Genomic DNA, 23,648 nt, shown 5'->3' on the forward strand with positions numbered 1-23,648 from the left:
TGAAGAGTATCTCATGATTTATGAATTTGTATGAATATTTATCTCCTCAGGGGACACTTTCAAAATTGCTGATCAAAGTACTGTAGTAAACTGGATGAGTGACACACATGAAACTAGTAAACAGCCTAGTATAGCTCACTATGAGTCTCTCTGTAGCTAAGCAGATGACTGGATTTTTTTCAAGCAGACGCATGAACATTTCATCTTTCACAATAGCCAACTTTGCTGCTCCTTGTCAACTCGTCTTTAAAAAAAATGGCTAATAATTGAACATATTTGTTTAATGCTCACTGGAATTGACTCAGGGATTCCAGTTGTCTTAAGGCTTGTAATGGTCTGAATGAAGCGTGGTAGATACACACTGAATGCAGGCAGGGCAGATGATAAATCCTGTGATATACAAAAATCAAAAGTTAGAGAATACAGTGGAATATGACTTTAAAGACAGCATTCTCACTGTAGACAACTTTGTTTGTCACTGTGAAAAGCTCATATGTGGTCTCTTACGTTAACCCACTTAGATGCTTTTTGGTGATCTAGGTGAGATGTCTTCATACAAAGTTTACCTTGCTATAAGGACACTGGTCTTTCCACTGTATATTTTCATTTCGTGCAATCATGTGCCAATTGTACAAGTACACTGTGCAGAAATGAAATCTTTCTCTATTGCAATGCTTCTGACTTAAGTCAGTTGCATTTGAAACTGACAAGAGAACATTACTTTTGAGTTATACAGGGTTTTCATTTAAGACTTGGCATTGGGCAAATTGACCAGCTTTGAGGACAATGTTGCCCAGCTGGTTTGACCATCTAGGGGAAATTATTGTCTCACCAAGCAGTTCAGGTCTAATAGTTCTGCCCACCTGTGAAAACTGCTGAAAATGGTAATGAAACCCCTGGTGATAGACATTTAACTATTTGAAACTGGGTGCTCTTTAGTGTTTGAACTTGAATTACACTCAAAGCATTACACATTGATCTTGTACTTCTAAATTGTGTACTTTAAAAGTTTTTACGTTAACAAATCATGCGTCTGTGATAGAAACCTTGAGCTTGCTCAGTCTAATTGTTCACTTTCCTGTAGTCTGCACCATATGTTGCCCGTACCATAGTATGATTAACTATAATGATTAACTAGTGAGTGGGGGCGCAGGGATCCCATTGCACCCTGCGTTTGCACTCCTCACTCACTAGCAGCTCCTGCTCATGCCCTTTTGCTCACTCCCAGTCTCCCAATTGCTCTTTGTGCCAAGAAAAAATAAGAAAAGCCTGTGGAGGAGGCAGGTAGTCTACATTATAAATAAGCAGCTTAACATGAAATCATTTGGTGAGCAAATGTCACCATCTCGCCATTTACATATGTTGAATTTTATCATCTCATTCACCCTAAAACTTTCTTAATATGTACCTTGGCTTGCAAAACTCTCAGCTTTGCTATAAGGATCTTTACTCGTTCTTCCACAAGCTCGATAAAAGGCAAGTAGCTCTTGAATTCCGAGAATGGAATAATGAGGGACAGGCCAGAAACATTGGCACCAGACTTGTCACAGCCAGAGAAAATAAATGAATGGCATACAATGCCATGATCCTTAAGCACAAACAGTTTTGTGTCCACCATGTTTTCAGGGGCATCTCTCAATAGCTCTCCATGAAGAGTTCGACCCACTACATATTTAATGCTTGCTTCCTGTCAAATAAAAAGTAAACGTTACAAAGGTATAAAGCAAGGAGGTGTGATGTGCTAAGAAGACACAACCTGCAAAAGCTGCAGGTTATTCCTCTATGGCAACAATTTTATTTAAAATTCTTGCTTGGTAATTGAAGGGTTTTATGCAAAAAGGGCATATGTGACATTTTGGACCAATTTTTATTTTTTGCAGGATTGAGCTAATTTTTGGCAGACTGACTTGTTTTGACATGAAAAGCATCCTTGCATAATTGTTTTTGTTGATTTGCGCTTCGTTTTCGAGAAATAACATATGCAAAAAACTCAGTTTTCCAAGGGTATCTTTTAGAGATCTTTTGTTGAGTGAAAAACAAAAGAAACCTTTGTTTTGCTAAACGATGAAGTCACTGAAGCGTGGTATTTGCCGCTAGTTTTATTATTCATATAATTACACAATTCTCTTACTGTTGCTTTGTTAGTACGAGCAAATAAGGTGCTGAACTGGCTGGATGCGAGTTTGTTTCATCGTGACACCGGTTTGATACGAGGTCGGTCAAGTTTTTTTCCGGTCTATTTCTCTACTTCTTTCAAAAATCAAAACATCTATTTAAAAAAAACCGTGCTGTCGAAGCTGCTAAAAGTAACCATTTAAGGTTACTTCAAACCTTCATGGGTGTCCTCCAGAAAAAAATTCGTATGTGCGCTGTTTTGAAGGAAACCCCCACAAACTATATATCAATAGAAAGGTTATAAGATGTAAAATTCAATAAAATAAAATAAAATTAAATTCTTTGTTGCCAACTGCTTTCCTAAGGCGGCAGAAGCCGTTAATGCCAAAATGACCAACTGAAATTCCAGTGAATTAATCGGGTATCAAATGCAATCGTTGATGCAAAATACCTGAGCAGTGTTAATCACAAAGCATCAATCTCTCAAAGCGTGTCAGCATTTTCTTTCATTTCTATTGGCTATCTTTTTATAGATCTGTTAAGTTCCACTATCGAAAAATTCGCGTGACATGTTGCGTTAGAGACCGCCACGATAAAAGTATATGCAGTAAAAGAATTCGCCGACACGTTTTTGTTCCGTATCTGGCCAAATTTCACGGAAAACTGTTGATTCTACATACCCTATTAATTCATTTGAAGAGGAGGGATTCTCTCAAAAAACGAGTGCAAGTTTTTGCCTTCTAAAGATTTATAAACATGTCACGCCTTCTAAGAGGGATATGTCAACTGAAAATGCCGCCAGCCAATGAAATAACAGAACCCCTAGCGTTCACAGTATGGAAAGTTGAGCCTCGTGGTAAAGTGATAGTTTTTCAGTCACGTTTTAGGCGCATACGTTTTAGGGCGGTGGTCAACAATAAAGGGCAAAATGGAGAAAAGCGATGTGCAACAAAACAAGAAGAAACTGAGGAGTAATTGCCGAAGCGTGATTACAAAAAGACACTCGTGACGGACATGAAATCTCAAATTGAAAGTATTTGATATAGGATCTCTGGATTAAGCCGTTTGCCGCAAAAAGGTCGCTGAGGAGTCCATGCCTTTTGGGGATTATGACACCTTGACGGTTTATTAACTTTTATCAAAAAAGCTCTAACTTTTTTCCCATAACTCGCACGCGTTTTAATATTTTATTTTCGTTTTTTGGAAAATGTTACCTTGAATAATGAACTTTAATTTGGTTGGAAAAAAGAAAATTTAGAAAAAGTAGCCCCGTGCAGGTTTGAAGTAACCTTAAGTTTGCGCCGTGTCAAAATCCACCTTGGAAGGATTCGCTCCAAAAGATGCCGCTCGGAAAACTGAGTTTTTTTGCATACATTATTTCTTGAAAACGAAGTGCAAATCAACAAAAACAATTACACAACAATGCTTTTCATGTCAAAACAAGTGAGTCTACCAAAAATTAGCTCGATCCTGCAAAAAATAAAAATCAACCCAAAATGTCACATATGCCCTTTTTGCACGAAATCCTTCAATTCAAGTACTGTTACAGTGTTTGTCTCAAACAAAAGGTTTGTTTCTTAGCCAATTTGAGATAAAGCTGAAATGCTTTGTACTTTTTGCCCTCTTGGAGCAAAGTTTCTTGCCTGGTACAATGGTAAGGATTCCCACCTTCCAATTTAGTGGACCCTCACTAAATTCCCATACCCTAGCTTTTTTTTTTGTGGGCTTATGCATTATAAACGCAGAAGGCCCGCTAAGTCAGGGCAAATGTGTATGTATGTATGTATGTATGTATGTATGTATGTATGTATGTATGTATGTATGTATGTATGTATGTATGTATGTATGTATGTATGTATGTATGTATGTATGTATGTATGTATGTATGTATGTATGTATGTATGTATGTATGTATGTATGTATGTATGTATGTATGTATGTATGTATGTATGTATGTATGTATGTATGTATGTATGTATGTATGTATGTATGTATGTATGTATGTATGTATGTATGTATGTATGTATGTATGTATGTATGTATGTATGTATGTATGTATGTATGTATGTATGTATGTATGTATGTATGTATGTATGTATGTATGTATGTATGTATGTATGTATGTATGTATGTATGTATGTATGTATGTATGTATGTATGTATGTATGTATGTATGTATGTATGTATGTATGTATGTATGTATGTATGTATGTATGTATGTATGTATGTATGTATGTATGTATGTATGTATGTATGTATGTATGTATGTATGTACACAGGATCACATGTGACAGACCTTCAGGAGCATATTTTGCCTTATAGGTACAGTAGACTGGGTACTAGTAATTTTGAGTGATCCTTCGCCAGGTCCTTCGATGGCAGCCATTGCCAGTGTTCTGCAGCTTTTGTTGGGCATCTCCTTTCATATCATGTTGTCCGCCCCCTTATTTGTTTTGAATAATTCTTCTACAGCTTACAGCTGCAAGTTTAGTTGCAGTTTTCAATTGTTCTGTTGCAGTCATTATTTGTTTTGTTTTTCTCCTTTCATTTAACACAAGAGCTTATCTGAGAGGCAAATGCTACCTTAAGGTAAATGTTTAAGAAAAGAAAAAATTAAGTCTATAAAAAGAGAAAAACTAGTGATACAATCTCAGATAGTGCAGAGTGCAATTGATAGCTCTGGCACAGTAGTCCCATAAGTATTCACCCCTGCTCGGTTCACTTCCAGTTTGTATCTACCTCGGTAGTCTGCTAGGGCTTTTTCCCTTAGCAGTGTGTACATTTCAAGGTTGTATTTTCAAGGTCACGACAGCTTTTAAATTTTACTCTGGTGTTTTACGATGATTTTCATTCATTTTAAATTCAACAATACATTGAACAAACGTGACAATTTAGCTCTTCGCGCCAACTTTTTAACTTGATACTTTTGTTTTCCTCGCAAAGGTATGTAACACGAAACTCTTGTTTTCTCCAAGACACATGGGAGATGAGCTTGTTTTTGGGGGATAAATGAAAGAAGGTTAATTATCTGACAAAGAAATGGAAGAGAAATGATATTGTTTTTTCTCAAAATGCAAATTTTCTCATCACAGATGAACAAGAACTAATTTAATTATCAGATAGTCACGGAATACCACTTTCTTTTTCTGTTGCCACCTTTGTTGTTAACAATAAAACACTTCAAAATTAATACACAATAGTGACTGATCCCACTGGGAAGATGGACGAAGGTAAACAGCGCTACTTGGCCAATATTATCCTGCATCGGTGAACAAGTCTCCTCAAAGACTGATTAAATTAATTTGTGCTTTCATTAGCTGCCACGGAGTCTGCAGCAATATTTGAGCACTTTCCTGGTTTCTTTTGTCCCAAATTTACAATTTGCAGAATATTAAAGCCACTAACTCCGGAACTTTTTGGTCTCTCTTACAGACGCAATTAAGGCAAGAAATAAATAAGCCGCTAATGAGAAGCTACACATTTCCCTTCTTTATTTAACCCCTGACAAACATACTATTGTAGTTTGAAAACAGCAGATGATATTTGTTGAACCAACCTGTGGGTAATTCTAAAAGATACGTTTCACTTTGCACTAAAAAGGGACAAGTGGTGCTACCTAACATTACATGACATATAAAAAACCGCGTGGAAACATAGTTTATAACAGTTACAATACTAGAAGGCATGCCTCTTACATGTTGGGCTCTACCATAAGGAAAACCACTCAACATTTTTGTTGTTCCCTATGCAATGTATCCTCCACCTAATGTATAGAAGATATGTACGCTAACTAATCTGCGCATGTGTTTAGAGCAAATTGGTTTTGTTCTAAAGAGAATAGTACCACAAGGAGAGCAAGGGGTTACTTGAAACAAATATATAGCTTTGCGATGTTTACTCTAACTAACGTAGATGTAACATGTTTTACATAGGGTACACGTGTACCTTTCCCCTCTCACCCCCACCGCTTCCTTGTCTCTAGACTAATTAATTTATTGAAATTAATTAATTAAACAAACATTAAAGTTTTCACATTAGTGTCTTAGTGAATCAGCGGCAGGCCGCCCCCAAAACCATCCCAATAGTGCACTGTGCACTAAAAAAGTAGGTAGAAAAGAAAAAGTTCCTGCATCACTAGGTCTTGAACTCACAGCCTCCCACTCATAAGGCAGTTAATTTCTCCACTGCGTCACACTGACAATTATTCCTGACGTGTAGAAAATACTGATTATATTGGTTTGTACGAAAGTATTGGGTAGTTAAAACAGCAGGCTCAAGTACGTTCCTAGCATGAGCCGAAAAGTTATGCGAAAGTTCTACCAAACTCATCTATTATTGTACCTTTATCTTTCTAGCAGTTGCCTACTCGTAAGACTAGAACATGTCAACCCAACGGAATGACACTAGCCATAAGCCCACAATTACGCATTACAGACCCCTTTTTAGCCATTGGTCTTTTTCTTTTCTTGTTTAACCCTTCTTTACTGAAATACATGTACTTATTTCAGGTTTGGAAAGGATAAAAATAGGGGTTTTGATGTTTCGCGATCTTGCTGTTTCACATTAATTATCAACCTCAAATTGCATCTGATGGCTTAATTCATAAAAAAATCCTGGAATTTTCTGAAGATCTTTTACAGCTACCCTGTGAGCAGTCGCTTTGATCTTATAATTTCACCTCCTATTGTGATTTGTCGTCCAAACACCCAAGCAGGGCTGCGACAACTCAGCTGTGTAGTTAAATTTGTAATTTGAATAAGCTGTTTTGTTAAGCCCTAGCATGTAACAGCATCACTCTCAATCTTGTTTCCAGAGGCTATGATCCTATATGATTAGAACCAAAAAATTGAGAACCCTGGGTTAATTACAGTGGTTACTCTTTTTGAAGCATGTTCAGCAGGAACCGTTATCAAACATAAACTCATGCACACAATAAACAGGAACCAGAATTGTGTGGCTCTGTTCACTGATTTTATCTAGAGTATCATGTCCTTTGGTCACCACTAACTGCAAAACCAGAGACTCTGGGGATGAGATTGCATCTCACTTTCATGGGCATGAGCATTGGGCAACATGTATGCATTCATTTTACCTTGGACCCGCTTTTCCCCTGCCTAGATTCAAATTCTATACAGAGCAGGGGAGAGAGAGTTCAGGGACTGGACTTGTTTGATACTGGTTCAAAAACTTGATCAACCAAACCATCCAAAAACAGTTTGTTCCCAATAGAACACGAAAAATATCCATCCAACCCAATCCACCAAAAACAGTTGATCCCAACATACTAGAACTTAAGCAACACTTCTGAGTGGTATACCAAAAGAGAGCATTGCATAATGTACTAGTCAATTGAAATCCCAACCTCTCGGGTTCCGGGGAAGGGTAGGAGATAATAGGGGCATTAAATCAATTTTGAACAACAATCTGTCTGACCCCTGGGGGTGGTTCATTTGACTAATTTCAACTTTAGGTTCCGTCCACACATGGGGCATGCAGGCAAGTGAGAAAACTGGGTACTAGTTTCCAAGGCGTGACAAAGGGAACATTACGGAATCGCACCCATTGAAACATGTTGCCCAAAAAAAGTGGGGTACCCAAGATGCTTTGCATACCCATAAAGCTTTGTTGCCATTTTTGGTTCCCTTTGACTTCAAAACCAGAACTCCCAATAGGGAGTTAAAAAATAATTATTCTCCTTCTCAGTCCATTCGAGACAATAAGAGCAACTAGTACTGCAAAGAAGTGTAAAAATGTTCTTATTATTTATTTATTACATGATGAATAGATTGAGTCTTCACAAGCAAATTTCAAGAAAAGTGGTTTTGACATTGATATACACTCGGGATTTTAATGATTGACATCTCTCAGCATCTCTGCATTTAGTTATGCATGCCCTGTTAACTTTTTTGGAAGCTAATTTACATGTTCAATTGACACGTTTCAATGGGCACATTACCATAATGGAGTGGTTTGAGCCACACACATCTTGCTTTCACGTCACCATCCACTGCAATTGATATTCAATCTGAATCAAGTTATTTGTTTGCATGATATTTGCATCCAATTTGCATTGAAATTTGAATGTTATCCAGAAGGTCAAAGGGTTTGTTGCCGCCGCATTTAATTCTTTCTTATCTTTCCGTTTGTGCTTGCATTCTTTCGTGATTATCGCATTCTTTTCGTTTATCTCACTTTCACGTTATCGATATTCTGTTAGGTTTTTTTGCATAATTTTGCTTTGTTTCAGTCCCCTTTTGTATACGTCTTTCTAGTTTATTTGTGCATTTTCATCGCGATGCTACCATCATCTCATTTCATCTACCACACTGCTGTTTTCCTTTTACGTGTTCCTTAGCTTCCTAGTCATACAACGTTTGTAAGTATCGTCTACCTTCGGCTCATTATTTCTGTTTCTTTTATTGTATTTGTCTATAACTTGTAATTTATTTTGTTTGTAGCAACCACTCCCTTTTCATCGCTTTCTTCGCACTCTGTCATTAAATTGCACATTTCTTCTTATCGATTAAAGCCAAGTAGTGTGTTGACGTTGACTACAATATTTGTTGAAACATTATGGATCCAATCGAAAGCACTGGAAGCCATCAGGAGCAAATTGGATTGGAAAGCGACAGTTTGGAATCTGCGGACGCGGCCCAACCGGTGTAACAAGTCGAAGGCAGCGCACAGAGAAAGGAAAAGCCTACATCGCTCATCTTCAATGGACAAACTGTCAAACTGTCGATAAAAGAATCCAATGGCAAATTAAGGAAATTGTTTCTTCTGCGACTACCAAAGAAAACGTGGACGTCGTGGAAAGGAATCTGTCTGCATTTTGTGTTACGGTGGAAGAATTAACGAGATGCGTCGCTGTATTGTTGGATGACCTCGAGGGTGAAGGTGACCAGCTAACTGTAGCTAACGATTGGTATGCCGAAAAGAGTAAGCAAATAAGCGATTTTATTGAAAACATAGGCACGCAAGGCGTGCAAGAGTTATTTTTTTGTGAACTATAAGTCTCGGGGATAGGAGCATTCATGGAACTGTTTACAGTACTGATTTGGTTGATTCGACAAGTTTTTTTGGTTGCAATGTACAGCAAGAAAGAAACTGGGAGTTTATGATGTACATACGATGTTATATTGGTAATGGTAAGATAACTAAATAGTAAGGCCCTGTTTGCACTAAGACGAAAATTTGAGTTTAGTGTTTGCAAAAAAACTGAAAATTTTGTAATCACCAATTTTTTGTTTTCATAATCCTGTTCGCACATGAAGATGCGAAATTTTTTTTAAAGTGACGGATGTCAGTTAGTAATTTGATCAATTTACCATCAAAATGTTGTGACATGTCTTAAAGGGGAAGGTTTCATACTTGGCGTTTTTTCTCTTTGTTCCCTTTTTCGTGTTTTCTGTGCTTCCAGTAGCTGCAGCAGTGGTCTGATCTTCAGTGGATGTTACGGATGTGAATGCTGTGTTCAGCGGATGTGGATGCATTGTGAATCCTCTCAAGTTGGCTGCGATGGAAACTGTAAGAAGTACTGCTGTTGCGTAGCGATTTGGGAATCGTAATAACTTTGATTACCCTGATCTTGATCTTGGTAGCATTGCGAGCCATAATAATTGAAGTACCATGGATCAATGTTGCTTCTGTGCGGATGCATCTAGCTCAATTAAAATGGCGGGATGTCATACGGTCACGTTCGCTTCGTAATCCATATGTTGCGAAATTTGATGACCCAATGATGGATGGATGTCAAGGAACAAAGGATTTTCTCACCTGACAAAATTTTTACAGCCTCCAAAGCTAGTTGACAGAATCTTTGAAGTTTTGTTGCGCTTGCAAAAATTTTGGTGGGTTCAAAAAAATTGTTCGCACTAGAAATGGCTGCATGTTGACAGATTTTTTGGCAAATCAAACAAAATTTTACCTAGTGTGAACAGGCCCTAAGCCATAAAATGTTTGACTGAACAAACTACAGTAATCTGACACGTCTCCAGATTAATGTAGATACCATCTTATTTTCTAACAGGCAATTTTATTCGTTCTTTGATACAACCCACACTGTGATTGGTCTGACACGTGCACATGCGTAACTCCCTCACTCACCGATCACGTAGCCCTTCCCCCGGGAGGGGGGGACTCCCTTATATGGGCTATATAGGTCTGTGCGGCCCCGAAGGGCATGGTTTTTCAACCGTTTTGGTCATAAATAGGGTATCGATTTTAGCTGATTTTGGCCATTTTGGTCATAAATAGGGTACGGTTTTTGCACTCTAGCCTTCATATGGGTATGCTTTAAGAAGAAGCCACTTTTTCATCATTATCGAAAAGAAAATCAACAAAAGCCCTTCACAAATTTATATGTTTACGGTAATTTAACATTGGTTTGAACTAGGGAGCTAATTATAACACAGGTCTGAAACAGGGTTTTGATTTGAGGGTCAGGTCATAAATAGGGTTTCAAATTTTTGGTCAGGTCATAAATAGGGTAAGGAATATCGCAGATTTTGGTCATAAATAGGGTAAGGGTTTTGGGAAGCGGGCCGCACACCCCCATCCAATTTTTCTGGGAGTACCCCCTCGGGAGCCCTTCCAGCCCCCAAGAGGAATTTTTGCTCAAAAATACTCAAGTTAAGAGAACTTTTCGCATTTTATACGAGTAGTAAGTTTATCCTTTTTTCACAACACAATGCAACAACACTACTTCACTGAAAATTTAAAGAAAGAGAAAAAAACCTCTCTGACACATTGAAAGTCTGATTTAATTAAATTGCACTTTAACTTGGTGCCACACAGTCTTCAAAGAACATTTGAACAGTTTTCATACTTTTTACCTTTAAAAATATCTGACTGAAAAGAATGTCATAAAATGCCCATCAATTAAAAATATTAAACTGCTGCTGCAGAGACGTAAAAACACTCTAGAAAGGAAAGCTTCTTTTTTGTTTAATATCCTGGGAACAATAGCCGATAACTTGTAAGCTCTAATTGAATTTACTCCCATATGAAAAACAAAAGTGTCGAGTTACCATTTGTAACTAAAAATAGCAAACATCTCGTGGGAACAAGTCGCGACGATTCGTCAGCTCTAATTGAATTTACTACCTTGTGAAAAACAAGAGTGTCAAATTACCCATTGTAACTAAAAAATAAAAATATCTCGTTATAATTATTTGCATGCAATAAGAACAAAACAATCGTTACCTGCACTTACTATTGTAAACGTTAGAACTGCTTCAAATTTAAATAGTCTCGTCTCCTCTAGAACATGTCCTAAGAACTAGAACCGACTATTCGTGACCTCTAATTGAATTAACTCCTTGTGAAAAACAAAAGTATCAAGTTACCCTTTGTAATTAAAAATAAAAATATCTCGTGGCATTTGCCTACTACTCATGAACTGCTTCAAAACTCAAGACTCATCTTGTTCATAACTAGCCACCATTACACTGAAAATTATGCACTCTAAAACAATCCAATGCACGTATGTAACTGTCACACTCCCCTCCAAACCGGACTAAAAATCACAAACCGGCAACATACACGTCACTCTTTATTTTTCAATTACCAAAGTCCTTGTGTTTATACATACCTTGTGTTTCTCACGTACCATTTACCTTTACAACAAGAAATTTGATTGGCTGTTCATAGTAGATCCAATCTGATTGGTGTGACATACATACATCTCTCACTCACTCACTCACTCACTCACTCACCCATTGACCCGTCCATAACATACCCGCACACCGACTAAGAGGTATTTTTTCACAAAAAAATAACTCAAAAACCGTTCGCTGGATTTCGTCTGCGAAAGAGGTCCTCAAGCGGAATTTGGAGGTTAGATCTCAAGCCAGTTCAAGACGTACACGAGCATCGCATCACTCTCACGCAACATCGAGATCCTTAATCACCTCCAGCAGAGTGAAAGAAAAGGCGAAAGCGGCCGAATTAATGGCAAAAGTGGCTGTGTTGGAACAAAGGCAAGAGCTAGAGAAAAAGGTCGAGAGGTTACGTTTAGAAAAACAATTAGCAGTTGCTCAAGTTCATAAACGTGTGTTCGCAGAAATCGAGAAGGGCATCAAGGAAGATTTAAGCCACCAGCCGGAAATGCCTACAGAAACCTCTCGTGTATCAGGAATTTCTCTCTCTGGACTGTCTTTTCCGCCTGTGTCCAGTGCTTACACCGTTCCAAGCACAATGTCGAACACTGTAACGAACGTGAACTTTACTGCGGGTTTCCATGATGACGCTTCTGTTACACAAACACCTCCTAAGCCGACGCGACATCCTAAGAAGTTAAACCCTCTCACATCTGAGTTTCACGTCGCCGACACGCAGCCAAATACGCAGTTTTGTGACGTTCTTCAGAAACAAAACAGATTAACTGAACTGTTGGCGGAACAACAACAACAGAGTCTACTTCCGTCACTCACGCTGACTAAATTTACTAGCAATCCTTTGGAATATTCCACATTTACTAGAAGCTTTGAATCGCAAGTGGAAGGTAGAGTCAGCACAAACGATGTTCATTTGCAATACTTGGAGCAATACTTACAAGGAGAACCGAAGGAGCTCATCAAAGGATGTCTTCACCTGGATAGCAACAGCGGCTACATAGAAGCTAAGAAACTCCTAAAGGAGAAGTACAGGGATCCTTACAAGATATCGAATGCGTACATTAAGAAGATTAATGAGTGGCCTTACATGCGGTCAGGAGATGAACTGGCATTAGACCGACTTTCCATCTTTCTTGGTCAGTGCCGGAGTGCGATGTCGACCCTTACCTTTCTATCCATCCTCAACCACCCACACAACTTACAAAGTATGGTGTCAAAGCTTCCTTTTCCGCTGCAAGACCGATGGCGGTGAGAAGCCAATAAAAGGAGACTTTAGGGGAACGATCCCCAGGTTTGATGATTTCATGAACTTCGTAAACACCAAAGCAGGGATTGCAACAGATCCAGTCTTTTCGCAAGAAGCCCTCCGTCGCTTGGATGGCTCATCGGATCGCCCTGATCGTTCCAACAAAGGCAAAGGTTCTGGGAAGCCTAAAACTTTCGGGGACCATGCTCGCACCCTGCATCACGTCTGAAATCACGCAACAGATGTAACCGTTGACCAAACGATTGCTTCACGTAACCCTGCCATCATTTGTAAACTTTGCAAGAAGGGGCACGACTTAGACGACTGCCAAGCCTTCTTGAAGAGATCTTTACCAGATAGGAAGGAGTTCCTCAAAGAAAAAGAGCTCTGTTTCGCATGTTACGATCCTGGCTACAGATCTAATGGGTGCCCCCAGAGGAGAACTTGTAAGAAGTGTTCACGTCATCATCCCACGGGACTTCATGATGACAACTTCCGCATCAATCAAGTAGCCTCCAAGCAGCAGATCCCCCCGCCTCTGCAGCGTAAGGATCATGTTGTGAATGCTCATACTGAAATGGCCTAAGCAACCTGCAATGCCACTGGCGCTGAAAAATCTGTCTCTGCTGTACCCATCGTTCCTATCAGGTTGAGATCTGCAGAAAGTGAAGTCCTCACTTACGCCATGCTTGATGCTTGCAGCACCGGTTCCTTTGTTCTAGATGATATTGTATCCAGTTTGGGTGTAAAGGGCACTGATACACAGCTGATGGTGAAGACCGTCAACGGCACCAAGTTACACGACGCCAAGGTTTTGAATGGATTGGTCGTTTCAGATTTAAAGGGTGACAATACCGTGCAATTACCGAAGATCTTCACCAAAAAGGACCTTTCTACCTGCGAGAACGTTCCTATGCCTGAACTTGCTCATCGATGGAAACATCTTAAAGGAATAGAAGCAGATCTGCCACCACAGTTACCTAATGTCAAGATCGGTCTTCTGATTGGCTCCAATTGTCCAAAAGCTCTCAAGCCAATAGATGTATTAGCAGGCAAAGATGGTGGTCCATTCGCAATTAAAACGTTTGCTGGATGGGCAATAGTTGGGCCCTTATACATGTGCAATGAAGAGCATTCTACTGTAAATTGCCATAGAGTTACTGCAATGGAAGTCTGCTCTGGTAGACACCTCAATCACCACTTCATGGTAGAGAACAAAGTGAGAGAAATCGTTACTCCACAAGTGCTGAACAAGATGTTTGAACTAGACTTCAGCCAACAATCTGATGACAAGGAACAAGGACACTCACAAGAAGATAAGAAGTTTCTCAAGATAGTTACCCAGGGTATTTGGCATACAGAAGATAGTCATTACGAGATTCCCCTTCCATTCCGCCGTGACGATGTACACTTTCCTGAGAACAAGGAGCAGGTCCTTCAAAGAGCACACTGGTTAAGAAAGAAGCTTATCAATAATGAGACATTTTACAAGGACGATGTCAATTTCATGAACAGTATTGTTGCTAAGGGATTTGCTAGGAAGGTGCCGTCAGATCGTCTACTTGCAAGGACAGGCCAACTTTGGTACACACCCCACCATGGCGTCTACCACGCTAAGAAGCCCAACAAGATCAGGGTCGTATTCGACTGTAGTGCCAGGTTCGGACGAACATCGCTAAACGACCAATTGTTGCAGGGGCCTGACCTGACAAATCGACTCGTGGGTGTTCTAACAAGATTCCGCGAAGGACCGGTCGCGTTCATGAGTGATATTGATGTTATGTTCCGTCAAGTCCGGGTACCAGAAGGCCAGCAAGACTTCTTGCACTTCCTATGGTGGCCTGATGGAGATTTAATGCAGAATCTTGGAGTATCAGATGAACGTCCATCTATTTGGTGCAGTTTCCTCGCCGAGTTGTTCAAACTTCGCGCGACGAAAAGCAGCTGATGATGCCGTTGGTCCAGAAACTGCAAATGTGTTGAGGAAGAATTTCTATGTTGATGACTGTCTTTGCTCAGAAGAAATGGAGGAGTCCGCTATTCAAAGAATATGTGGTGTTCGCCATGCCTGTGCACATTGAGGTTTCAATCTGGCCAAGTTTGTTAGCAACAGTAGACCCGTACTAGAAAGTGTCCCAGACGAAGCATGTGCCCAAGGCATGAGAACATTAGAGCTAGGCAGTGGTGAACTTCCGGTTCAGAGGGCTCTTGGCATACAGTGGGCAATCAAGTCGGATACGTTTGGTTTCAGAATCGTCCTTAAAGACCAGCCGCTAACCCGACGAGGAATATTGTCTACGATATCTTCCGTTTATGACCCTCTGGGAATAGCAGCACCCTTTCTGTTGGTCGGAAAGTCAATACTGCAGGATCTGTGTCGCACCAAGTGAAGCTGGGATGAAGAAATTGGCGAAGAGTACCGTGTACGTTGGGAGAATTGGAAAAGCCAGTTGCCTGCCCTACACGTTTCTCTATGGAGTGATGTCTCAAGCCTGCAAACTTTGATGAAGTCGTCTCCAGACAAATCCACAACTTCTCTGATGCTAGCTCAACGGGTTACAGTCAAGTGACATACCTCAGAATTGAGAATGAGAAAGGAGACATCCATTGTGCGTTCCTTATGGGGAAAGCCCGTGTAGCTCCCGTTAGGACCATGACGATTCCACGCCTTGAGCTTACGGAGGCCACAGTTTCAGTTAGGGTGGGAGAGATGATTGCTAGAGAGTTAGGCGAACCTGCTGAGAGTAAGACTTATTGGACAGACAGTACAACTGTTTTGAAGTACATCTGAAATGACAAGAAGCGTTTCCACGTGTTTGTGGCAAATCGCGTGCAAACAATAAGAAATGCAATGAATCCTAGCCAGTGGAGGTACCTTGGGACCGACATTAATCCGGCTGATGACTTGTCATGTGGTTTGAAAGGCCATGAGTTATCCAAACAGCATCGTTGGATTACAGGTCCAAATTTCCTATGGCTACCCAAGAGCGAATGGCCTCAACTTCCTGGTGACTTGCACAATGTTTCCTACAATGATCCTGACGTTAAGAAGGTTCTTGTGCACAGCATGGATGTTGAAGAGAATGCAGACCTTTTGAGGAGGCTCACACGCTTTTCCGAGTGGCACCGTATGAAAAAATCCATTGCCTGGATACTCCATCTAAAACCTAACTCTGATGAGAGGGCATTGCTTCCCAAGGATGGAGCTGACAAAGTGGGACGTACAGCAAACGCGAAATGCAAGCCCCTAAGAGTAGAAGAATTAGACAGAGCAGAGAAGACCATTCTGAAATTGGTACAAAGCGGTGCATTTCCCAAAGAAATAGAAGCTCTGCAGAAAGTTTGACGAGTAGATTGTGAGAGTGACCGCCAATTTGCGAAGGCAATAAAGTCCGAAATCAAGAAATCTAGTATGTTGTATCGCCTTGACCCTTTCCTAGACTGGGACAGACTCGTACGTGTTGGCGGAAGACTAAGCAAGTCAGAAGAGTTTTCAGAAGGCTTTAAGCATCCTGTGATCCTCGCGAAGAAGACTTTCATCATGGACCTCATAATTCATGACGTCCCATACTGGCAAGGTCGCCCATGCTGGCAGGGGCATTTTGCTGAGCGAACTAAGAAGTCAATATTGGATACTTAACGCCAATTGTGTTGTGAAACATTTCATCTCCAAGTGCGTGGTGTGTCATCATCTTCGTGGAACGACAGGTGAACAAAAGATGGCTGACCTTCCTAAGGAGCGAATAACACCCTCTCCTCCCTTCACATATTGTGGCGTTGATTACTTTGGTCCCTTCTACATCAAGCAAGGACGGAAAGATGTTAAACGCTATGGAGTACTATTTACCTGCCTTGCTAGCCGAGCAGTGCACATTGAAACGGCCAACTCATTGGAAACGGATTCCTTCATTAACGCCCTTCGACGATTCATAGCAAGGAGAGGGCCAGTATGTGAGATCAGATCAGACCATAGCACGAACATCGTAGGAGCAGAGAGAGAACTAAAGAAAGCTTTAGATGAGCTGGACCACAGCGCAATCCAAAGGAATCTTTGCAGAGACTTCAATGCTGATTGGATTATCCAATGGAAACAGAATCCTGTGGCAGCATCCCACATGGGTGGCGTTTGGGAGCGCCAGATACGGTTTGTCAGATCAATTTTGTCTGCACTGATGCGAGAACATGGCCACACCCTCGACGATGAGTCCTTTAGAACCCTGTTTACCGAGGTAGAATGCATAATCAACAGTCGCCTGCTCACTGTCCCGTCAAGCGATCTCGAGGATCTGGATCCACTCACACCAAATCACATACTGACTATGAAGTCAAGGGTTGTCATGCCTCCGCCAGGAAACTTTCAGAAAGCTGATTTATACCTCTGTAAAAGATGGAAACGTGTGCAGTATCTTTTGGTCTTTTGGTCAAGATGGAGAAAAGAGTACGTCCAAAATCTACAACAGAGAGTAAAATGGAACCGCCCCCGAAGAAACTTCGAAAAGGGAGACCTGGTACTGATCGTAGATGATCGAGCCCCAAGAAACGACTGGAGCATGGCCTGAAGTTGTTGACACACACCCGGATTCAAATGGACAGGCCAGATCGGTCAGAGTTACCACGGCAACAACAACCCTAGATCGCCCAATCGACAAACTCGTGCTGATACTGGAGAATGAAGAATGAAGACCAGGGTAAATCCCAGCCAGAGGATCCACAAGGAGTAGAGAACTGTGTTATGAACTTTAACGTTAAAAACTGAGAACTTAAGAGTTTTAGTAACCTCTTAGAGGAGCCAGATGTTGCCGCCGCATTTAATTTTTTGTTATTTTTCCGTTTGAGCCTGCATTCTTTCGTGATTATCGCATTCTTTTCGTTTATCTCGCTTTCACGTTATCGATATTCTGTTAGGTTTTTTCACATAATTTTGTTTTGTTTCAGTCCCCTTTTGTATGTGTCTTTCTAGTTTATTTGTGCATTTTCATCGCGACGCTACCGTCATCTTGTTTTATTTACCACACTGCCATTTTCCTTTTACGTGTTCCTTAGCTTCCTAGTCATTCAACGTTTGTAAGTATTGTCTACCTTCGGCTCGTTATTTCTGTTTCTTTTATTGTATTCGTCTATAACTTGTAATTTATTTTGTTTGTAGCAACTGCTCCCTTTTCATCGCTTTCTTCGCACTCTATCGTTAAATTGCACATTTCTTCTTATCGATTAAAGCCAAGTAGCGTGTTGACGTTGACTACAATAGGGTTCATGTCATGACTTTCATTTTCTACAGGTTTTCTTACAATACCAAGATAGCAAGCCGCAAGGTTCTTGACCTCTGACAAAATGAGTATGTTGCTGTAAGTTAAAAAATGTTTTGGCCTGGACAATGAAGCACAGATAATTTTCCAAAAATATGACATACATATCTGGGTGTGAATTTAGTATTGAGCAAATAATTATAATCAAAGCTGCATAACTGTTAACTTGGAAGATGAACATTTTAAAATTTTTCAATTTAAATGCACTTCTTTTGTCTTGAAACTTTGATAGTTTCAACTTTCTTGCCTCAAGAGTAAGGGCGTTTGATCTGAACTCTGGCCTCAGGGGGTAGGGATATTAATGCCTTTTGACCAGGGTCAATGACCAGGGTCAATGTCAGATCCCTTACCCTTCCCTGGAGGGGGTTTCAATTGACTAATGCACTAGTCAATTGAAACCCCCACCCTTTGGATCCCGGGGAAGGGTAGGGGATAATAGGAGCATTAATTCACTTTTGAACAAAGATGGGGGAAGGCATGAGAAAGGTAAGGGTGGGTTGAACCACGCATATCATCATCCACTGCAATCCACTGTAGGAAAAAAGATGGCCGCTGTACATTTTACCACAATACGTTGTGAACCTAACACAGCCTATATGGCACAAAGAAAGCCAAATTTTTACAATATTTGTTCCTATGCTGAGGAGATTGTGTAGCCTAGGTTTGAAGATCTTACAACTTTTCTGCACGTTTTTATGAGCGTTGTTAAGGTTTTCTTGCACTAAGAACTATAGGTAAATGTACCAGTCGCCATCTTTTTTCCTATGGAGGATTGATATTCAATCTGAAGCAAGTAATTTGCACTGAAATTCGAATGGTATCGGGAAGGTCGAGGGGTTCATGTCATGACCTGTTCTCATCTTTCAATTTCTACAGGCTTTATACTAATGCCAAGATAGCCGTGAGGTTCTAGATCTCCGGCAAAATGAGGATGTTGCTGTAAAAGTTAAAGAGTGTTTTATTTTGCTGACCCCTGGTCCATGGACTACCCCGATGGACCTGGTCCATGGACTACTTGAATGGACTATCCATGGACTACCCTGAATGGACCACCCTGAAATTTGTGGCAATCATAAATTTAACAATGCTAGAACCCGAACAAAAGATGCGATCGATTGACAAACACAATTACGAAACACTTGCGATATAACAGATTTAACGATCCTGAACAAGAGATGCGACCGATCAGAACAGCTGTGATTTAATCCTCAAACTTTTTCTACCTTAACATCTGGACGGTCCTGGACCTTTGTCACAAAATATTGGATTCGATACCTGATAAGACATGACATTCACATAACCCCATACACCGCCATCTTGCAAAAGAGTGTAGCTAGCAGGTGCAGTAGTCGCTTACGGTTGCTCACAATATGGAAAGCACGCTAGCTATGGTAAGTGAAAATTTTGCATTATATAATCGCATTCATCTCTTGTGAGCCAGTTCTTTACGCCATGACAAGGAACGAGAAAAGCAACTCATTTCCTTTATTTTGGTTGTAATATTTTGTGACAAAGGTCCAGTTGGGTATTAAATCTGTTCATAGTTAGTGGAAGTGTTCCAAAATTGTGTTTGTTGATTGATCGCATTTTTTTGTTTGGGTTCTAGCTTCGTTAAATTTATGTTTACCACAAATTTCAGGGTGGTCCATTTAGGGTAGTCCATGGGTAGTCCATTCAAGTAGTCCATGGACCAGGTCCATCACGGTAGTCCATAGACTAGGGGTCAGCGAAATGTACCTACCCATTTTAGCCTGTTGAAGCACGGATAATTTTCCAAAAATATGACATACATATCTGAATGTGAAGTTAGTATTGTACTAATAATTATAATCAAAACTGCATACATGTAAACGTTTAAATGTGTAAATGTTTAAATGTTTAAGGAAATGTACAATTAGTGACACACGCTAAAATTATGGACTAGATTGTCCGATAATGCCAATACCAATACCATACATGTAAACGGAAGACGAACATTTAAATGCATTTGTTTTTTCTTGAAACTTTTGATAATTTCAACTTTCTTGCCTCAGGGGTAAGGGCGTTTGATCTGAACTCTGGCCTCAGGGGGTAGGGACATTGATGCCTTTTGACCAGGGTCAATGTCAAATCCCCCATCCTTCCCCGGGACCCAAGGGGTGGGGGTTTCAATTGACTAGTGTATAACTAGTGCATAACTATGTTATACCATGCCATATAAAGAACAGTGGCCAACACAATCAATGTAACATACGTGCGGCGCATGATGGGAAAATCGGATGTAATACCGTAGAATATACAACGGCTTTCCTGTATTCTGATTAGCTTGACTTTCGATGGCATTGGTGATAAGGACAAATATAATCCCTAAACTTAGACCAACCTGAGACTCTGTGTCTCCCGCTCCTCTCCACACGTGCTGCAGTCTCGGTCCTAATAAGTTATCCCAATAGGACAACACTATAGCAACAAAAGGCCCGCTTTCTTTAAGCATTGACATGTGACTTGTCGTAAGATTCGAAAGCCGGAAGCCATCATCAGAAGGTGTCGTCCAGAAACTCGTATTGCTCTCCTCCAAACACTCCTTTGCTTTAGACGTATCAGTCATGCTGTACGATAAACACAAGGACACAGCCGTCCTAGGTGTGCCTTAGCATCTAAGGACTTATCTTATATGCTAGCTACGAACAGTTTACTTGTGGGAACAACAGAATGGCTTTGTTTCTATGAAGGTGCGCCGCCATTTTCCTCGAAACAGTTGGTCCCAGATCTCTTGCGCGGGGTGGAGAGGAAGGACTTCGATCTTGCCGCTTTTCGGGTTTCCGATTACATCAGTAAACGAGAGATCTGTCAATCTTTTGAGAACCAGTCGTCATTTTCTATTCAAATAAATATTTATTCACAGACATCCGATTTAGCACAGCTAGTGTTAATGGAGCCCTCATATAACATAAATTGGACAAAAATACAGATAATATTAAAATACTACAAGAGCCCCGAATACTACCATCAATTAAGTTGTCAGTAAAACACTTGAGATTATAACTAGAAAAATCTGACTAATGTCAGGGGAAGATATTCAAATAAAAAAAGTGACAGAAAAAAAGCCCTTTGTGTATATTTTGGCAAATATTGTTCAACACGAATCTCGGTACATTTTAAGGTTACTTCAAACCTTCGCGGGGCTATATTGGTCGATTTCTTTTTGGTCAAGAAAATTAATGTCCGCGAAGCACAAGTTTGCTTACTGTGAACGCTAGGGGTTCTGTTATTTCATTGGCTCGCGGCTTTCAAGTTGACACATTCCTCTGCGAAGGCGTGATATGTTTATAAATCTTTAGAAGGCGAAAACTCGCACTCGTTTTTCGAGAGAATCCCTTCTCTTTAAATGAATTAATAGGGTATGCGGATTTGACGTTTTTCCATGAAATTTGGTCAGAACATTCACTGATAGATATGGAACAAAAGCGTGTCGGCGAATTCCTTTATTTTAAATACTTTCCTCGTGGCAGCCTTTAACGTAACAGGTTACGCGAATTTTTCGATAGTCGAGCTTGATAGATCTCTAAAAAGATAACCAATTGAAATAAAAGAAAATGCTGGCACGTTTTTGGAGATTGGGGCTTTGTGATTAACACTGCACAGTTATTTTGCATGAACGATCTCATTTGATACCCGATTAATTCGCTGGAACGTCAGTCGGTCATTTTGGAGTTGACGGCCTCTGCCGCCTTTGGAAAGCAAAATCCAAAACAAAACATAATTTTACCGAATTCTACATTTTATAACCTTTCTGATGATATATAGTTTGCGGGGGTTTCCTTGAAAACAGCGCGCGTACGAATCTTTTTCTGGAGGACTCCCGCGAAGGTTTGAAGTAACCTTAATTTTCGGCGAAACTTTTTCATGAGCGGTACATTTCGACCCATTTTTATTGCAAAGTCGCAACGCGCAGGAAATCATACCATGTTTCAAAATTTTAGACCATTTTGATCTGATATAGCCATTTTGATCATCTCGATGAAAATATTAGGAAGATTTCGCATCAATTTCGTTCAGGTTGGCGGACATTTTGTTTACACTGAACTGACATCATTCATGTGAGAGGATACCTAAACTTCGAGCCAGGATGCGAGCGAGGATTTGAGCCAGGATTCGAGCCAGAATTCGAGCCAGGATTCGAGCCAGGATTTGAGCTAAGATTAGAGCAGGATTATTCAAGATGAGCGTTCTACGACATGTCACGTGACCTGGTTTCGTTGTTTGCGTTACCCCTTTTGCCTCGTCACAAGTCATTTTGCCACATACATTACACATATACTGAAATCTGAAAATTTGAACATTTGAACTTATATTCCAGAAAGTGTGATAGCAAGTGCAGGGCTCAAAGAAACCACAGTCCGCTCGTCTGGGACAAGTACATTTTACTCTAAGGCAAGAGATGGCCGGCAAACCATCCAGCGACTAAATTTTTGATTTAAACGATTTGTAAACAAGGAGTAAGTTTTAGGCACATGGGTGTAATCAAGTGTTTGGACGAAGCTTGCCAAAAATAACAAATTATAGCGTTGTTTTGTTGATTGCGTTACGTGCAGTGGTTACCTAGCAAGTGATCAAAATCTTCCCCGATCAAATTTCTTTCCACGTCTAAATATAGCCGTAACACAGTAAATGGTTTGAACCCAGGGGTATCAGTAGTTCGTATAGTGTGATCGTCCGGGTGAGTGTATTTCTGAAAAGAACTGTTGTTGGTGACTGACGTTTCGACAACCTGAGCGGAAGTCATCTTCAGAGTCAAGTGAATAGTGTTTGTCAGTCGATGATCTTATAAGTCTGGTCCGTTGAACGTGATTGGTCAGTATAGCCATAATGGTATTGGCTGAAAGACTCGTGTAAAGTTTGTCATCAGTCATTGGTGGGTTTCGATTCGTCTATTGTTAGTCAAGTAGGTCGGTTTTGGTCCGTGTATTGTTAAGTCGGTCTGTTAGAAGTCCGTTTGTCGGTTTCGTTTCTGTCGTGGATAAGTCGTTTGTAAGGCGCCGGTAGTTGTTGACATCTGTTGAGAGGCGTTTGTTCTAGGTTAGTGTACCAGCTTTCCAGAGTCAGTCGTTGAAAATAGTTTGTACTGTAGGTTAAGCACTGAGCAGAGTCCCAGTCAATGTTGTGGTTTGTCAGTTGATGATGTACAGCAATGTGATTGTTGGCATCACCATTTCTCGTGGCTCGTTTGTGTTCAGTCAGTCTCGTGTTAAGGTTTCTGCCAGTCTCACCAATGTAGGAAGCCTGGCAGTCGGAGCATTTGATCTTGTAAACTACTCCCTGTCTGTCGTTAGGTTCGTCTCTGTCTTTCACGTTGGTCAGTAAGTGTCGTAACGTAGTTGTAGG

General features: G+C 40.4%; 2 protein-coding genes across 2 annotated transcripts in view; one reads left to right on the forward strand and one right to left on the reverse strand.

Annotated features, from left to right (window-relative positions):
* Positions 1-21,137, reverse strand: part of LOC145467687 (guanine nucleotide exchange factor C9orf72-like) — a 31,917-nt gene extending 10,780 nt beyond the window's left edge. The window contains exons 1-3 of the mRNA XM_081451290.1: positions 20,647-21,137; positions 1,409-1,687; positions 292-390 (exon numbers count right to left, since the gene is read on the reverse strand). Coding sequence (XP_081307416.1) covers positions 292-390; positions 1,409-1,687; positions 20,647-20,871 — 603 coding nt within the window. The 5' untranslated portion in view covers positions 20,872-21,137. The remainder of the gene's footprint in view (positions 1-291; positions 391-1,408; positions 1,688-20,646) is intronic.
* Positions 12,067-12,984, forward strand: LOC145467719 (uncharacterized). Its single transcript, XM_081451323.1, has one exon. The coding sequence runs from the start codon at positions 12,067-12,069 to the stop codon at positions 12,982-12,984; it is 918 nt and encodes a 305-aa protein (XP_081307449.1).
* Positions 21,138-23,648: the final 2,511 nt, after the last annotated feature.

The sequence above is a fragment of the Orbicella franksi genome, chromosome 14 (genome assembly GCF_964199315.1).
Source record: "Orbicella franksi chromosome 14, jaOrbFran1.1, whole genome shotgun sequence".
Classification (NCBI taxonomy): domain Eukaryota; kingdom Metazoa; phylum Cnidaria; class Anthozoa; order Scleractinia; family Merulinidae; genus Orbicella; species Orbicella franksi.